Here is a 19,222-nt window from a genome sequence, read left to right as displayed (position 1 = left end):
AACGTAACAATAACAAAATGATTAGATATTTCCACTCAAACTGAAATTACAAATGGTCGAATATAAAGGTGCAGAATGAATTTCTGTACCAAACATAAACGGAGCTGAAATCGAAAGTCATGTGTGACGTTAAAATGGCCGACAGACAGTCGGAGGAGGTCTGATATCGTACAAGTCTTCTTCGAACGAGGGTAAGACGCATAGGGTTGGTTCAGACGGAGCAATACGTAATCCAACAGTGCAGATATCTGTATATAGGATATAGCGAGGCTCACCCACGGGGATCAATAACCTACTCTGGTTTCCTCGCAGTGGAGATCGTTGGGTCGTAGGCATCAATACTGGCGCATATCTTCTTCTGTCAGGTGTGCGTTGTCTTCCTTCGACTATGCATACTCGTTGCACGATAACTAAACGGATTTTTTTTTTTTTTTTTTCTTAATAGATGTTGCATACGACTTGTACTCCTGTCCACGAGTCACTCGAGACAGATCGATGGTCAACATTTTATCAGAATATATAGAAATCGAATCCAAACACTCTGTAGCGATTTATTTGCTACATTTATTCGAGCAGACAGTTATTCGGATAAGCATTTCACTCGTTCAATGGCAAATCGTATTTATATTAATTCTAAGATGATTCTAAGATCTTTCATATAGATAGATCGTAGATAGATAGATAGATGAATAATTTATTACTTGTAATTTTTACATAAGGAAGAATCTTTCTTCTCTTTCCTCGCTCTTTCTTCTAGCTTTCCTCGCTAATTCTGTTTTAATTATTTATCCGTGACGATTTAATGCGATATTATATTAGAGAGTTAGAGTAATCTGCAGTAATAAATCGCAAAAACCGATTGAATTTTTAATTTCATGTAAATCGTATTATTCTATTAAATTATAGAGTAGAGTTTTTTTTTTTTTTTTTAAAGAGGTTTAGAATTTTCTTCTTTATTCGAATACAAATGGCACGAAATATATCCGATTTATGTATAATTATTTATTTTAATATATTCGTTACAATTATATTCAAGTACAATTAAAAGTTTGATTTAAAAAGCATAATTTTAATTCAACAACTTTTTAAACGAAACAAAAACGATTGAATTATATAAATAGATGACTTGTGAACACCGGTGTATTGTAAGAGGGAAGCATATCAAGTTTAAAGGGAATCGTATTGGGTCAGACGCTTTAGTCAGACTCTTCGAACACTGTCTACATTCTACTTACTCGTGCTATCACGTTTCTCCCTATGTCCAAATTGACAGTCGCGCGACAACAAAATCGTTTATAGATCGATGTTCTTTTCCCTCGATGTGTCTACCAACTTGTTCAACAACTTGACACGCCAGGAGCTATAATAATTTATTACTTTTCATAGAGAACTCTGATCTGATCTACTGCCTTGCTATTACGCTTTAACGAAACCGACCAAGTATATCTTTGAAATTTAGCAGCTTTTTGTTGCAAACGTTGCCAAAAATCGGTGCATCGATTAGACCATCACTAAACGTGCAAAACGAGATTATGAGATGATTCAAGTCCTTGAAAGTATTTTCGTTAAGGTAGCGTTACGTTTAACTCATTCACTGCCAGCCAAATTTAAAGCGTTTTGCCTTAGACGCCAAGATTTAACACAGATCTGTAACCCAGGTTATTATTTCGATAATAAGAAAGTTACATGAATTCTGTTGTATTAAAAAGAAAAGAGTTGTACAAATAAATGATGAACATTTCGTTAAACGAAATAACGTTTGTAAATAAATTCCGAGCATTTGAATCGCGTTTCGGAAAGCTGCACTAACTTTTGCTAGTACCTGATAGTGTTACATTGACAAATCGTCGCGTGCGATACATAGTTGCGTGGATATTTTTCGATGGCTACTCTTCGAGGACAAATCATCCGTATCATACGTGCGTCAACGAATCTTATAAAACAAACGCGTTGCATCGCTCACTCAATATCAATTCAGGCCAATTAGACCTCGGATCATAATTGCCACGATGTTCTAGTCTTCGATTGCTACGTATGTCTGCGGGACGAATTAACTTTCAATTAACTGATCAACTGTAAAATGTTCGCGATAAAGATACACGGTGCGGAATATTCGATTTAGAATTTCAGCGATCCCAGGAGTCGGACGAGATTTTTTTCGTATCAAACGTATCAAGCGTATCAAACGATGAATGCGCGAGGTGTGTAATTTATTTCAGCCTATCAGACCAATTGAAAAGTGCACGCGTTCATTTCAATTAGCGCATCGCCTCGAAGAATACATTTTCTTAAATTGGACGCGCATGACTTATTTCTCCAAGTAAATATTTCGCTCGCAGATAAATTAATTCTCTGCGAGACGATCAATTATATATTCTGTGCATTCTTGAAGATTTTAGTTTCACGAAGATGACCTCGAACTTTAATTTCGCTAACACTAAGCGTGCGCCTCTTTTCCACTTACTTCAAAACGGGTCAAATTACCTTCTTTACGAGCAAATTTTCTTTTTCCCAAAGTGCAAATATTACAACACGAACTTTACTCTCAGTCTTGTTTATATTCTTGCATATTGTTTCCGTTTTGTAGTTTCTCGCATATTCAAATTTCTTATGAATAAAGATATTTCCATAAAGATCCGCAGTCTAGCGATTAGGTATGGACGAAATGTGATTTTAAGAAATCCATCAATTTGTAGTAAAAACAATAATGTAGAAATATATGTACACACTTTGTGAATACTCACAGAGCCCCAAAAAGGTACTGTACACAAACGCACACGCGCACCCCTCCAAATCATTCTGTAGAAGACTGTTCCATCTTCCATAAGAACAACAATTTTATCGATTCGAAGACAATCTTTTTCTATAAATTCAATTGGAACATTTTCAGTTCCAATACGTTTTAATATTCGAAACGAGGTGATATTCGAAGTTAAAACAACGGTCGCAAAACTCTGTCGAGATCTGTTCGTTAAGCTTATTATTCAACAATTATTCACGGTTCACGTACATATATATTATTAACAATTTCACATTTCTTGATTGCAGGCAAGATCTTGTTATTCTACGTTATTTTCTACGCGGTGCTGGCTGGTTTTTTCGGCGCAATGCTGACCGTTTTCTATCAGACGTTGAAGCCGAACGAGCCGAAATGGCTGCTGAATGACTCGTTGATTGGAAGCAATCCTGGACTTGGTTTCAGGCCTATGCCACCGGCAAGTAATGTCGACAGTACCTTGATCTGGTACAAGGCCAGCGACGAAGGTAACTTCTTGCACTGGACCAGGGAATTGGACAAGTTCCTCGAAGGTAATTTGCTTTTATTCAATTAAGAGGACTTTATTCTAGTTCAGAGCGTCAATTTTTTGTTCTCTTTGGAAATTTTTTTGTTTAATCTATAAGGAATTTTTATAAAGAATTTTGCACACGTATTTAGTCACATTTTAAGAACGTAAACAATTTCTTGCAGGTAACAATAATGAAAATTAAACGTAGTACGAGCGATCTTGTACGGTCCCTCCTGAAAAAGGATGTTTCGTGGTTGCCACGATTTCAGGCGTTCTGCTTATCCGAAATGAAAACGTCAAGAAACATCTTCATTAGTATCAGTGTCGCTATCGCCCGAACCAGAATAATTACGAAATATTGAAAATTCGAGACATGAAAGCACTTTAAAGTTTGAATATCGATTTTTTGGTTTTTTTTTTCTTGTCCTTTGTATATATTAAAAAAAAAAAGTATTTAGAATAATCAGATTTTGAAAACCGTGGTTCTAGCGATAAAGGCATATATGCTGAAGAGTCATTCAAAATTTGAAGTCGTTCAGTCACCTAGAACTCGAGATATCGTGGCAACAATTTCAAAAAATATGGTTACAACTGCTTACAATTGATAAGTTCTGAACCGGAAGTGGGGGACCTAGAACGCTGAAAAGGCACAACTGTAAATCGAAACCTTACAAATGTTAACTGAGCTACTTTAGGTGACGCACTGAGGACATTATAACTATCACAAAATCTCCCTTGTTCTTGTAAATATATACATAAATTTATTTCTCCTTTCTACATAATTTTATTTATACTCTCAGATTTTTCTAATAAAAAAAATGGCGCATAATTTGTCTTCTTTAATTGCTTTACTTCACTTGCAAATTAAAGCAGCTAAAATAAGAAAGGATCTGCGCGGTATTCTTCAGTTTTAATTGGACTTCTTGAAGGGCGAATTTTAAAGAGATCTTTTTTTACTTTAATCGGATATACGCAAACCAAAGCGACATTTGTCTGTGAATCGATTTTGACGTACAAATATGTTGCGTCACTTTAATATTGGATATTTTTTTAATTCTAAAAGGTATCGTGATGGTAAATAATGGTAATTTAGCTATAAAACCAAGCGTACGCATATGTTGCAGTATTTCTCAGAAGGTTAAATTTCCAATATTTGATAGATTGTGTCAGGATAATGTATTTATAAACAGATATCATAGCGATGGTTCCTTTCTGTTTATAAATCTGATTGTTAGGTAGAAATATACAATATCGGACGACATTATTCGCACAGACATATAAAAATGCTGATATTAACGAATAAGTTAGAAAATCTTCTTTGTTCTAACCAGCCAGTTACGTCAGTAAAGCGTTAAATCTGGTCAAGGTGATACCAATTTCCGGATCAGAGTTTTAACATGTTGGTCGCCACGTCACCCAGGTATGGGTGACCGTAATTTTTCATTTCGGAAATAATTAAAAGAACTAGAAGAATTAATTCCGAGGGTATGATAGTCTAAATAAATCTGGACAGAATTTGTGAATTTGATGAAGTAACATAATTAAATACTACGGTAAATGTTTAATCTAATTGTTATTATATGATAAATTATTTAATCTTCCTCAGAGTACCAGAAGACAGCAGCGAACGCGAATAACGCCCAGAATAGGATGATTTGCGACTACGGGAAAACACCACCGGAGGGCAAGGTTTGCGACGTAGACATGGGTACGTGGGGACAATGCACGAAGGAACACAAATATGGATATAATAAATCCGCCCCTTGCATTTTCCTGAAGCTGAACAAGGTACGTAGTCTCTTAGCAACAACTGTACGCTCTAACTTGTAACAACTGGTCGATTACGATACTTCTTAGTTGGTGTTCTATAATTGTTCTAAAATCGTAAAAAATTAGAGTGATTACTAGATAAATAGATATAGTTTTTATTCCAGCTTTTAAGCCACGAAATGGACTTTGATTACAATCCACTAAACCATACACACGCTTACTCATACCACCATACTGAATATCTTACATACTAAACTTAAAATTAATAACCCTTAATCTACAAACATCGAATCCTTAAACTACCCTTAACATTAACTTTGGTCTTTTTCTATTTTACATTTTTTTACTGTCCGCTCCTTTCCTTCCTCTTCTTCTCAATCTTCCTTACCCACTTAGAGTGATTACTATTTTTGACAATTGTATTCGAATAAAGAAAACAAGTGGCAGGTACTAATAGTTGTAATTGCAGATCTTCGGATGGGTGCCCCAGGTATACAACGACACGTCGCAATTGCCCAGCACCATGCCGGTCGATCTTCAATCACACATCAAGCAGGAGGAAATGGCCAATAGGATGAACACTATTTGGGTATCGTGTGCTGGTGAAAATCCAGCTGATATTGAGAATATGGGTCCGATTCAGTACCTTCCACGTCGTGGCTTCCCTGGCTATTATTTCCCCTTCAAAAATAATCCAGGATACCTCAGCCCTCTCGTGGCTGTCTTCTTCGAGAAGCCTAAATGTGAGAATTCAATGAATAAACTGTTTCCTCGTCGTTACTCTGCGGATCTGTGGGCAAATGCATATATTCTGATGAGAAACGAATGGAACAGTCAATGATCATGTTACCAAATGCGTAGCAAACATTTCATGTTCACATGTTACCAAATGTTGCATATATTTTTCAAACAGTTAAATAATATATGATTCTGCATTGTGGATATTTACTTAAAGTTTAGTTGAAGTTTCGATATTTATTCCTGCTATAACTCGCAAACTTTACAAACTTACCAGCTGATACAGCAAAATTAGAAGTAGCAATGTTTCTTTTAACTATTAGTAAACATTTGTGAAAATTCTAACGCAGATTTGAATGGAACTTTTTGCGATTTTACCTCCTTGATTCTCTATAATCTACATATTACAATTTCATCATTATATTGTAATTGCTTGAACATCCGCAGTATACTATTCACGAGCCAAGGGGATCGACGAAAATGAAAATAAATTTGAAAGAAAGCGGGCAAACCAATAACAAGAATGAATTTTTCAGATGGCGTGATAATCAATATCGAATGCAAGGCCTGGGCGAAGAACATATTCCACGACAGAGTCGAGAGGCGCGGCTCGGTACACTTCGAGCTAATGGTGGATTAAACGCAACACTTGCCACCTTTTGTAAGACCACTACCAACTGCGTCCAAGAAAAAGTAGGAGGAAGGAGAATAAGACAAATTTCTTTTTTAATCAATCTCGCTGGCGGATCGTGACCACTCCTTCTTTCCTCCGGTTTTCTCTGCCGACGATACCGCCCTAGCCGCGCGTTTTATTAACGTAGATCCGTCAGAAGCTCACGCTCATTTCTTCACCATCCTCATCTTCGGAGTGATTCTCTTCATTGTGATCTTTAACATCGTTTTATTCATCGTCGCGCTTCTTACTACCATTAAAGAGGGAATCGTTCCTCCAAAGATCGTTGTTCGTGATTCGTTTCATTTCTGTCTCACAGTACACACAGACACACAGTTGTATCTCATAAAACGACACACGATGCGTAGGGCCGCCGCGCGATCACCGTCGTCGCTTCCACGGGCAATATAGATAAAGGTTATCACAGAACGAATAGAACGGACCAGTGAAATTGGCTATAATATATGTTAATATACAAGCTGTATACACAGGATGATACATGAACTGTTATGTATCGGGATGCACAAAAAAAAAAAGAAAACACAAGTTCAGCGGAAAAATTCTGCACAAAACTGAACGGCGGTATATCCTTTCTTTCTATCGGGGGTGAAGGGGAGTGGTCGGTATTGTCAGGATCTAAGTATATCGTTAATCGGGGGAACGTAATTCGTTGGAACGCGTTAAGGAGGTTTCCCTTACTTCTTTGCCTCTTTTGCGACATTTTTCGCTTCTTTCGTCGTGATTTTTCTGTTTACGTAATTGGTCTCGTTGCAAGGCTTTGGGGCGCACGCGTGTACCGTTCTTTTCATTACTTTTCCTCGAACTCGTCGGTACTCGCCTAGTTGACGAGACCGCTAACGTGTAGGGTACACCGAGGATAAACTGATACTCTTAGTTCGTGCCACGTAGACGTATTAAAGAAAGAGAACAAAAAAAAAATAAATAAATAAAATAAAACGTAGTGTCTTTACGCCCGTCGGTACGGTGCACCCGGCACGGTGGAACTTTTGATTTCGAATTCCACGAAGAAGCTCTCGGACGCGGCTCTCGGGCGAATCTCGATCCAAAGTTCCGCCGTTTCGGGGCTGAATGGTCAGGAATGTCTGAAGAATCGAAATTCACACGCAACGATAATGGTGGATCTAGCAAAAAACGGAGTTTTTCGCTGAGATGGTCAAAATTTATCAATCTATTTATTATATGTCCTTATCTAGATTCAAATTTATTTATTTACTTCTTTATTTTTTACCCTTATCTGGATCAACGCTTCGAATAACGAATGGATGATAAGCAGCTATCGATGTATTATTCGGTCGTTCAAAATTACTTATCAGAATTGTACTGAAGTTTATCTAGATTACTGTTCGAGTAACGAAAGAGGGATAAGCAATTTTTAATATGTTAATTGTTTAGTAAAAATTACAATCTGAATCGTAGGATTTAAATTATATTTGACGCGGAACGAAGAGAAGCTTATTCGAATAATTGATCGAATAAGTGTAAGAAATAAACTGCGTAAGAAATTCTGCCCATCTTTGGTCTGTCGCGCATATGTTCGCCACCAAACTCGTTGGAACGAGAGAACGCGTCGTTAAATGAGGTCGAAGGCTTCGATTCAACCATTTAGAGCGTTTCGTGCGGTGGAACTTTTGATTGAATGTCCCACAATCCCTGGAGTGTTTGTAATATATCTCTGTCTTGCCTTGGCGCGTGGATTGTTGGTAGGATGCGATAAAGAATCAAAAGTAGACTTGATTCGATTAACGGAAAACAGATCTCAGTCGTTTGGTCAAGTTCCAGTTTTGTCAATACGGAGCTACATTACGAACACTGCGGTGTATACATTGAACATACTTTAATGGCGGTAACGTATAGTAGAGTGGAAATTATACTAATATGTATCTTTCGTTAACGGAACCGAAGGAGGCAGACAAAAATAGATTTTAAAGGAAAAAGGCAATGAAAGCGATGAATAACATTTATCGCCGCTAGTGGATGGAAAGAATCGTGTCGATGAAAGTTTAATGGATTAATAATCCAACTAGCAGTCGCGACGTGACTGAAACTTTTGCATGTATTCGTTTTCTGTTGAATTACTTTTGAAATTAAGAAATTAATCAATTTGTCCAATTTTCGTTTGAACGTTAATCCTGTTACAGATTAAAGTAACAGTTCCTTCTTGTTACCGCCATTGATGTGAGTAAGTGTACACAGACACGCATACAGACACAAACGTGCGCGTAGGCACTGAAACGCGCGCGCATACACATACACATTGGATACGCGAGGTTCAAGAAGAGACAAGAGCAGCGGAAAGTACGACGTTGGATTTCGATTTGTCGAGATACAACGCGCAGATTGCAGGGGAAAATTTTAATCAGCCTAGTGATAACCGTACGACACCGTATGGAATATGTATTTATGATTATATTGTACCGCATGATAATATCTAGCGCTAGTCCATGCAATCGTATAGTCGATAGGTTGTATCATACAGTCTGGAGATCAGAGGAATTATGTTCTATCTCGGCATACCTGATTACCAAACCGCCAAAACGTTCGTTCACAGTTCGCTTATCGATTCTATTCGTCGATTATTCGCGTTCGTTAGAGCAAATCTGCTTTTAAGCTATATAAGTTTCCCTGTTTCCCTGTCATTGGAACAGCGTTTGTCATCGCTTTCATTGTCGGTTTGATCGATTTCGGACGATTAGTTTTTTCCACTCGCTTTCACGTATATCTCCACTACGGCCAACACGCGTTACGTACTTAATTTAAGCGAAACATAGAATGTTTCCGCCTCTGATCTCCCGTCTTTGTGGCTTGTACTTAGAAACAAAACTGGTTGTCCCGAGAGCTTGTTCGTTTCGTTCGAGAGACAGCGTTTGCGCGGTGGTCGTCGCCCCTTTGCATCTTGGATCCTTGGCTCGCGGTTCATAAGTACACGCTGGAATTTCCACGGTGACGGAAAAATGCGAGAGAGAGAGAGATACGTGACGAAATAAGTATAACGCTAATCGAAATAACGAGGAAACGGTGGTTTCCTCTTCAATCGTTTCACGATTACGCTTACACGTTCACTACCAAACTCATACTGCCAAATATGTTCACTATACCGAATGTAATTTGTTACCTGTTACGTGCGTAAAATGTTTGTTCTCGGATATTTTATTGGGAATTTTAAAATATCGTTGCACTCTCTACGTTGTTTTACCGCGCCATGTTGTACACGCTGCGAGATAGAATACTTAATATATTTAAATACAGCTAAGCGTTCACTCATACATATATATATATATACACATACACATGTACACAGATACCGTTGATCTTTCGTTTTTTTTTTTTTTGAGATTGGTGTTCATTCGAGATAATCGATTCCGATGATATGAACGGTCTCGGTACTCGAAGCATCCAAAGAATTTACATTAAATTCTCGGGCAAAAGCGTAGCGAAGGATCATTTCGCTTCCGGTTAAGTGGACAAAACGATAGTACAAAGATTATTGATCGAGCGATCCGAACGGGCGGCGACTTCGACTGTAAGCGCTGCCGAAAGAATAATTTGATTGCTGTTTATTAATCGTTGTTACCGAGCGATTATTATTATTCTTATGATTACCATTATTATTATTGTTATTATTATTTTCTTGGGTCCTCGTCCGGAGCCATGTTGAAATAAGAAACAGAAAAAAAAAAAAACTTACCATAGATTAATCGTCAATGATACTATTAACTTTTAAGAAAAAAAAAAAAAAAAGAAAAACACGGAAAGAAGGAAGAAAAGAAAGAAACGGAGAGGTTGCGGTGCGCGTCAAATGAAAAGGAAAGGACGGGTATCGACACGATGACGATGATGATGGTGATAACGATGGTGAACGATGAATTGCGCATCGATGGTGCAACCGTACTATTAGCAATTATTACGCGTGTATAACGCGCCGATTCGAGAGCGACTATATTATACACGAGTACATTCATCATTGCGTATGAGTTGTTTCTAATAATGAACATCCGTTGTTAAGGTGCAAGAGTCACGGCTTTGCGAGAGTGTGAGAAAAGAATAAAACAGCGTCTAGCGAAAGACAGGGAAGGCAAATTATACTAGTCACGAATCGGATTCAGTCGAGTAATCATGCTTAAAGTTTCTTCGATCGTCGCGTGGACACGTTCGTCTTTCGAAACCGAGCGATATTCGATAGAATCGGGATGGAAAGCTGGTAAAAGAAAAAAAAAAGAGAAAAAAAAAAAGAAAGATAAAGAATATTTACACGTACTCGTTATTCAAGCCGGTCGAAGTTACCGTCGAAAGTACATCCGATGTATCTTGCAAAATCTATCATTTACGTTTGAAATTCTACGTGGAACATGTTTCCTGTGTGATAATTGTTATCTCAGTTAGCGCGTTAAGTATGAACGTGAGACGTATGCGTATGAGAGCGTAGATGACGATTTCGTTGAAAGCTAAAGAGATCGCGGAGCTGCAAGCTGTAAAGTATATTTAAAGATATATCACGGTATATATATATATATGGTATTAATTGCGTACGGTATAGTTAAAGCAGCGACGATATATAAATACGTATTGTCGCGTCTAATTATATGTTACGGATACATTCTAAGATATTGCTACCAAAAATTGAGGTCTCCGTGTAACCGGTAATATTAGCAACAAAGTTTCGACAGAACTCACGATAAATACATGACATGTGAACGCTAAGATACACGAGAGAATTTCATGGAAATATTGTTCTAATTAAGATAATTAATTAATCTCCGTAAGTAAGTTTAAGTGGGATTCGTATATTGTAACGCATATATGCATGCATACTCGTTATATACTGTTCGTTCAACTATCGAACGATACACGTATGTATAAAATATTTAAGGATCGTTTAGTACGGTATACATGCATCGGGAGAACCGCTCATTCAGCGCGCGTACATCGGCGACTGTGAAACAAGAACCGATCAAAGATGCGCCAATAATATATATACGTATCGCGATTGAAGAACATCCATTTAAAAACGAATTAATATATTTGATGCACGGAACTTGCGGTCACGAAGCGATATCAGATTTTCTATCTCATGACACCATGTCGATGATTCTTGGATTCATCTTCGTGTCCCGAGTTAACCGATTGTTCTCCAAAAAAGAGAGAAGAAAAAGAAAAAAAAAAAAAGATAAATAAGATAAATAATGGACACGATTTTCCGACTCAACGCTTACTTAAAACTATCAAGGCTCAAGTACATTTTCCTCGATGTTACCTAGCTATGAGAGGATTTGTCTTCGATTTGGTTAGATTTTACAAATTTAGCAGCGAACGTCACGACCTGGTGTTCCGAGAAAGGAAAGGTATACACCGATACTCGTTAGAGATTAAAATTCATAACTGCATACGGGTTGCGTCTACTTTTCATACCCTTGTAACTTTCTATGTATAGGGAAGAGGTTCATCAAAGGAAGCTAACCGAACGTGATATTAAGACATAAAAAGAAATTATATAAAAGAAAAAAAAAAGTGTGAGTAGCGAAGCAAACGCGCCTTGCAATCGAGAAGCAATCGCTCCGAAGCTGCGAGACAATTGTAGAAAGGAAAAAAAAAACGAAAAAAAAAAAAACGTTTATGTCGCGACACAGGAACTCTGTCCTGCGTCTATCGATGGGATTTAACCACAGATTACGAAGACTCGAAATTGGCGCGGTTCAAGATCGCCGGGTACTGCCTAACGTTTCGAGATATCGCTCTCTTCGGGTCTTCGTGCACCTACGATTGTTGCTATCGAGTAAGATAAATTACGATGTACTTATAATTCTATTACGATGACATTAATTATTAGATCTTCAAAGTGTTACCGTTAATAACATACGATCTACGTCAATATATAGCTGTCGAGAGGCCTGTCGATGTACCATTACAGCAAGACGAAGCGAGAAACGATCCAAAGATCGCTTCGCCTTGTGCAAGCTCACAATCCACGATGCTATCTACAACCACTGGTTTACTAGATTGCGATGCACTCGAACGGTAAACGACACTAGCGTTTAGACGTGGAGAAGAAAAGAAAGAGTTCGGCGATGAGCTCGAGCATGTCTAACCTTTTCTTTCTTTCTTTTTTTTTTTTTTGCTGATTCCTTGCATTTGACTGAATGTAAGAATTAATAATCGCCGAAGGCTTTTCATTTATCATAGCGATTCGTGCAGAGGAACGATCGCGCGTTGGTGCTCTTGTCTTAACACGAGCCTCTACCGTAGCTTAAAATAACGTAACGTGGAAAACGACGACACCTCGGTTGGCCGTCGATTAGGTAAAAATTTGCCTCTCGACGAGTTTTTAATACCGACACAAGCTTTCGATCCGATTTCATCGCGATACTCGCCTCCGATTTCGAAGACTCGGACGTAAATTTTGGCGGCAAGATGTTTAGGCATGGACACCTGGTACCGACTCGAAGCAAAATGGTATGGCTGTTGACATCATTATGCTTGAAATGTGTTATGAAAAATAAACAGAATGTACAAAAAAATATTTGGTCGGTTTGATTTTATTGGTAGCGTGCGCGTGTAATTAGATAAAATAGAGTTTCGCTGTTGAGAATTTTTTTGTTTGATTCAACGGAAATCACATGTCCCAAACGGTCCACCAATATTTTTGTACCAATTGACAACACGAGCTCTGTGGTAAATAGATTATAACACGAGAAATAGTTAGAAAATTTCATTAACGGTGTCAATTTTTATTCATATGCAGGTATCGAAGTTAATTTGCGATTACAAATTTTAGAAACTTTAAAAATTTTATTAATATTAAAAGAATTTAAATTTTTATAAATAAATTTACAATTTATTCCTTTTTCAGGCATAATATGAAAATTTTAAAGAAGAATTAATAGATTTGTAATAATAGTATGTTGAGAATCTTTTCCACTTCAACATTAAAAAAAAACTCAATTTACAAACAGTTACCATACATTTCTAATTATTCGTTTTAACAACTATAATAGATATGAAAAAAAAAATCGCTGCAAAGTCATTGATTATTATACGAGGTCGGTAATGCAGTTCGTGTGACACTTACTCCAGTAAGAGATGGAACATCTAATTTATAGTTTGTCTATGGTAGAACATATCAACTATCAATATTAGTTACCTTTAGAGATTTGCTCGTTTTTGCTCCGTTTTGGAGAAAATCGTGAAAAAGGAACAAAAAAGTTTTCGTCTTCCCTGTCATTTATTTACACTTACTTATTTTTCTTATCATATATATAAACACATATGTTTATCACATAATTCGTGAAGTACCACCACATTTCGTAGAAAATATGGGATTTAATAAAATTTAATGAGAAAGATTACATTACACATATATAGTATATATCGATATATATATATCATGTTGAATAAAGAATAGTTTTATACATAATACGAATGTAATATATATCATTTACTTAAATGGCTTAACGTACAAATATTTACCTGTAAATATAAATCTATATGTCTTATAAATATTAAAAATATGTGTATATGTATAATAATATACAAATAACTTGTATATATATGCACAGTATACTCTACATTTCATTTTTGTACATTTCATTTTTGTACATATTATGTACATATTTTTAATATTTAAAAGACATATAGATTTATATTTACAGGTAAAAATTTGTACGTTAAACCATTTAAATAAATTATATATATTACATTTGTATTATGTAACGATGTATTACAAAACGAAAAATTGCATGTTCGGAAAGGGCCAGAAATGGAAACTGCCCAAATGCGGTCGAATCTATAGTACTTGAATTGTCGTACAGATGGCGCACATGCTTCTTTCTTAAACATGGCAGTTTCCACCTATGATGGCAGATTTGGCGTCCAGTCACGCATGCGCGTCGAAAAGAGCTGAGCGCGCAGTACTGTACCTATAGAAAACAATGTATGATCCATAGCAACGGTTGCCGTCAAAACCACGAAAACCGTTCTTTTTTGTACTAATGAAAAATGTATTTTGTCTGGAAAATTAGTTCAACCCCTATCTCTATGTTATAATTTATCCACACAATTAATATTATTGCATGCTAAAAGGTATTTCCAATTTTCACTTATAAATTGATTTTTCACAAAATTTTTGAACCCGGCCCCGCAACAGATCACGCCGGCCCTGCGGCTATACTTTTCCATCGTCAAACAAATCAATTAAATAAATTCCGTTGATAAAATTTTCATTTGTTACCTAGTATTCTTAAGGTTCTTCTACCCGATATTACATACAATATTTTTCGGTTTCCAACTTATTACACAACTTGTAACGTATAAAAGGATATACAAATTTAAATTTGGCCGCGTTTCAACCGGATGGTATCGTTGGTTGACTCGGTTGACCAAAGGAAGATGGCCGACGGTAATCCTAAAAATGATTTCCTCTTGTAATTCAGGATGTGCTCCTATTATTCATGATACTATTTTTTACACCGCCTTTTAGGTCCGTGGCCCGAGTAAACGAAGCAATGATGTTTAAAAATTCAGAAAATAACTTAACCGGAAAGTAGTATTCTCATTGGTCACCGCCTACTATCGTAACGATTAGAAACGTTCGCCGCCAATAAAAATATTTGGCGCGTAACGTTCGAAATCGATAAGAAGCATCGAGAAGAAGATATTCGCGAGAGGATCGAGAAACGCGAAAAAAAGTGTGGTTCCAGATTCCTTTGAAAGGAAATTACAGTAGGAAGTGGAAAAAGGTCAGCAGCAGGAGGACGATATGGATTTTATCTCGCGACGAAAAGTGGGTCACATTGAAGGCGCCTATGCGCACGCTTCGATTATCGATTGAAACGTTACGTGCCTTGGTTCGTACGCTGGATCTCATTTATGCGAACGCAGTGGCCGTGGATGCTTGTAGCGTGTGAGTTTCTCGCAGTAGGCCAGTGACTGACATATCTTTCGTTGGTTTGATCCGTTCCGGGGTCGCGTGATTTTTGGAAAGATGCGGTGAAATTCGATGTAGACCGACGTGTGCCTTCGCGAAAATCGGCCATTTTGGTAGTGCGTGGTTTGACGAAAACGGATAGGAATCACCTCTGGGCAGCTACCCTCGACGGTTGTGCGTGGAAGTGGTGGCAGCTCGGTGTCGCCCACAGGACACAGCCGTTAAAACTGAAAACGATCGTGGTTGTTGGCTCGGTGAACAAACAGCCTCGACAAAATGGCAGGAAACGTGGGCATGGAACAGTTAATCCCGATCGTGAACAAGCTGCAAGATGCATTCACGCAACTCGGGGTGCACATGCAACTCGATCTACCACAAATCGCTGTGGTAGGTGGTCAGAGCGCTGGAAAAAGTTCTGTTCTCGAGAACTTTGTTGGAAAGTAAGTATATATCCCGTCTCCTATTTCTTTCAATGTCTTTTTTTTTTCCCCTCTAACGTGTTCTCTAGTATTATTCCCAATAACTAGGAGAATAGTCGGTCATTTAACGAAAGGCGTGGCGAACTACGCCACGTTATAGTTTTAATATCCGTCATCGGTTATTTCAATTTGACTATCCCCCTTTAGGTTAACTATTTTAATCTCTATCGATCGTGACAGAAAAATCGACTATATATTTACGATGTGCGGCCGCCTACGCTGCGACCTGTCAAACATTTATTCTTTCTTATTACTGCGATGATGGCTCTTTTCTTGGAATTATCCAAACAGTATTTTTCCGACAATTATTCCTTTAATTATTCTCGGTCTAGGCCGTACCGTGTTCTCTTCTCTTATCCATTCAACGTTCTCTTTCTTCCGAGATTGATAGATAAGAATTCCGACAAACACTACGAAAATTTCGTATTTTTAATTGATGCTCTTCGCTCTTTTCTTCGTAGCTTTTTAATTGGTTATAATTTCAAATGCGATTATGTATACGCGAGTTTGCTCTAGTATGACCATTAAGTGGTTCACATGGTTTTCCAAACACATTATACGTTAATCGAAATATTATTACATTTATTTGCAACACACAGATTTCTAAACGAAATTTATAAACATGTTTTAAGTAAGAAGTAAAGATGAACAACATTTCTTTTCAGTAATAGATAACAAATAAACATAACGATATATTCATGACGTTTATTCAAATAAACAATAATAACAGAGAATTATATTCAATAAATAACAGAGAATCATTCTATTCGTTAATCAAAACTTATCTAGATAAAAATTTGTTCATATATATTGAAATATTATATTTTGTATATAATCTGTGTTGTGCAATAATTAATCTATTGTAATTATTTATATCCACAAATACAATCCAATTATACGATCTATTATTGTGTAACAACTGTTCTTCCTTACAATTTATATTTTGCACACCGAGCTGTACTATTTAACCGATATTTTATTTTTGTTTGTTTTGCATATTATAATTCAGTATATGTTCAGCATATGTTAACACAATATATGAAACATGTATTATTTTAATGTTTTCACACTGTAGTAATTGTAAAAATTTAATCATTTTTTTTTCAGAGACTTCTTACCTAGAGGGTCAGGCATTGTAACCAGAAGACCGCTTATCTTACAATTGATTAACAGTACAACTGGTGAGTCATCATAGATAAACAGATTATAGAATATTCTCTATTATGGATGTAAAATAAATTTAAAGTTAGAATTACTTCCAGAGGCTATTGTTTTTAAAACATAAGTAGATCACCTATATGAAAGATTATTTTTTTTATTATTTTAATATAGACATATATAGTAATTTATTCTAAAAAGTATTAATTTTTATACAAAAAATTTCTTGACTTTGTTTCTTTTATGAAAGTCCATTGTTTATCATATACTGTTGATTAAGCAATTTTTTGGATGTTATCTATCAAATTATCACATTTCCTGTGACAAGGAACTTTTGATAAGTAGACAGTTGAACCTATTATGAGTTTCTTTGTAAGGGATACGATTAAGAATTGTTAACTAGCGTTATGTTGTGCAATAATGAATTTTTAAAAAGAAAATATTACAAAAATTCCATAAATGTTTTATACGGTATTTCTTCATTATAGAAACTGCTGAGTTTTTACACTGCAAAGGTAAAAAATTTGTTGATTTTGATGAAGTGAGGAAGGAAATTGAAGCAGAAACAGACAGGGTTACAGGCAGTAACAAGGGTATTTCTAACATACCCATAAATTTAAGAGTATATTCACCTAATGGTAAATATATTTCTTACTACTTTTCATATCGATACATATGAATACATACTTAATTAATATATTTAATTAATATATTTGTTATTGCCAGTTTTGAATTTGACCTTGATCGATTTGCCTGGTCTCACAAAAGTACCAATTGGAGACCAACCTGCAGACATAGAAGCTCAAATAAAAGCCATGATTTTTCAATTTATCAAAAGAGAAAATTGTCTTATATTGGCAGTAACTCCTGCAAACACAGATTTAGCAAATAGCGATGCTCTTAAACTTGCTAAAGAAGTAGATCCTGAAGGTATATTTTTATTTGTATTCATTCTTAATCCTTTGGGCTGGAATAACAAATATGATTTCTGACGCATGATTATATTTCTTTTTTATAACTTTCAAACAACTTTTATACAGTTGGTTGAATAATTTTCAACTTCTATTTCTAATAGTTTTTAAAATAGAATAATTCCTGGCCCAATGGATTAGTATTAATAACTCCAGACTTCTACATTATAAACTTCTCAAGGTGTCCGTACAATTGGTGTTATTACAAAATTGGATCTTATGGATGATGGTACTGATGCAAGAGATATTTTGGAGAACAAATTGTTACCTCTAAGGCGAGGCTATATAGGTGTCGTTAATAGAAGTCAGAAAGATATAGAAGGTCGAAAAGATATAAAAAATGCTTTAGCAGCTGAAAGAAAATTTTTCCTGAGGTATAGATTGTTAATGAAGAATAATTATGCGACGTAACTGTTGAACAAGATATACATATATATATATATATATTTTTTGTATTTAGTCATCCATCTTATCGGCATCTAGCAGATAGATTAGGAACACCTTATTTGCAACGAGTCTTGAATCAACAATTGACAAATCATATCAGGGACACTTTGCCAGCATTAAGAGATAGATTACAAAAACAGTTGCTTACATTGGAAAAGGATGTAGATCAATACAAGCATTTTAGACCCGATGATCCTGCCATAAAAACAAAAGCAATGTTGCAGTAAGTACTTTCATAATTGATTTATTGTATGTGATGCATTTTATTATCATTATACTTACTTTAATCCTTTGATTGTTTAATGTAATATAATTTTAATAAAACGTATATAGTGAGTCCTTGTGTTACGCGGTAAATACCTTTTGCGCGGCCGTCAGCTAAGATAAAGAAAATATTATTTATATTCAAATGATGAAAGCTATTTCCAATTTCGTTGATGGAATCTCAGTTTAGTTAAATTTTTGAAAACCAATGGAAATCGAACAAAATGTTGAACATAAAATTCGATTTTTAGTAAGCTTCAATATCTCTTTCTATGTCCATCAATTTTTGAGAAATTGAACTGAATAGCTACTTCATCCACAATTTTGAAGATGAATGTCAGCCAATAGAAGAAATACATGTTTAATGTATTTTTTAAATTAAAATTTGTATAAATAAAATTTAGTTGATATTGTTCACATTGGACTTATTAGTGCACCTCTTTATTTTCAACTGACAATAATTCTTTCTTTCTACCTGGAATACATTGTATTTATAC

The 19,222-nt window shown here is 35.9% G+C and overlaps 2 protein-coding genes across 11 annotated transcripts in view; both read left to right on the top strand.

Annotated features, from left to right (window-relative positions):
* LOC128890879 (sodium/potassium-transporting ATPase subunit beta-2-like) overlaps positions 1 to 13,003 on the top strand; it is a 21,028-nt gene extending 8,025 nt beyond the window's left edge. The window contains exons 2-5 of the mRNA XM_054149851.1: positions 3,049 to 3,309; positions 4,894 to 5,075; positions 5,527 to 5,800; positions 6,332 to 13,003. Coding sequence (XP_054005826.1) covers positions 3,049 to 3,309; positions 4,894 to 5,075; positions 5,527 to 5,800; positions 6,332 to 6,435 — 821 coding nt within the window. The 3' untranslated portion in view covers positions 6,436 to 13,003. The remainder of the gene's footprint in view (positions 1 to 3,048; positions 3,310 to 4,893; positions 5,076 to 5,526; positions 5,801 to 6,331) is intronic.
* Positions 13,004 to 15,239: 2,236 nt separating this feature from the next.
* The window catches only part of LOC128890865 (dynamin), a 29,376-nt gene continuing 25,393 nt past the window's right edge, over positions 15,240 to 19,222 (top strand). For 4 of the 10 annotated variants that reach the window (XM_054149802.1, XM_054149806.1, XM_054149804.1 and 1 more), the window contains exons 1-6: positions 15,244 to 15,846; positions 16,993 to 17,066; positions 17,532 to 17,681; positions 17,770 to 17,973; positions 18,196 to 18,388; positions 18,475 to 18,684. In XM_054149802.1, coding sequence (XP_054005777.1) covers positions 15,683 to 15,846; positions 16,993 to 17,066; positions 17,532 to 17,681; positions 17,770 to 17,973; positions 18,196 to 18,388; positions 18,475 to 18,684 — 995 coding nt within the window. In that variant the 5' untranslated portion in view covers positions 15,244 to 15,682. Of the gene's footprint in view, positions 15,847 to 16,992; positions 17,067 to 17,531; positions 17,682 to 17,769; positions 17,974 to 18,195; positions 18,389 to 18,474; positions 18,685 to 19,222 lie in introns of all 10 variants that reach the window. The other 6 variants (XR_008460697.1, XM_054149803.1, XM_054149807.1 and 3 more) reach the window with 4 other exon arrangements.

Source organism: Hylaeus anthracinus, unplaced genomic scaffold (genome assembly GCF_026225885.1).
Source record: "Hylaeus anthracinus isolate JK02 unplaced genomic scaffold, UHH_iyHylAnth1.0_haploid 12001, whole genome shotgun sequence".
NCBI classification, from domain to species: Eukaryota; Metazoa; Arthropoda; class Insecta; order Hymenoptera; family Colletidae; genus Hylaeus; species Hylaeus anthracinus.
This window is presented reverse-complemented; position numbering and strand designations above follow the sequence as displayed.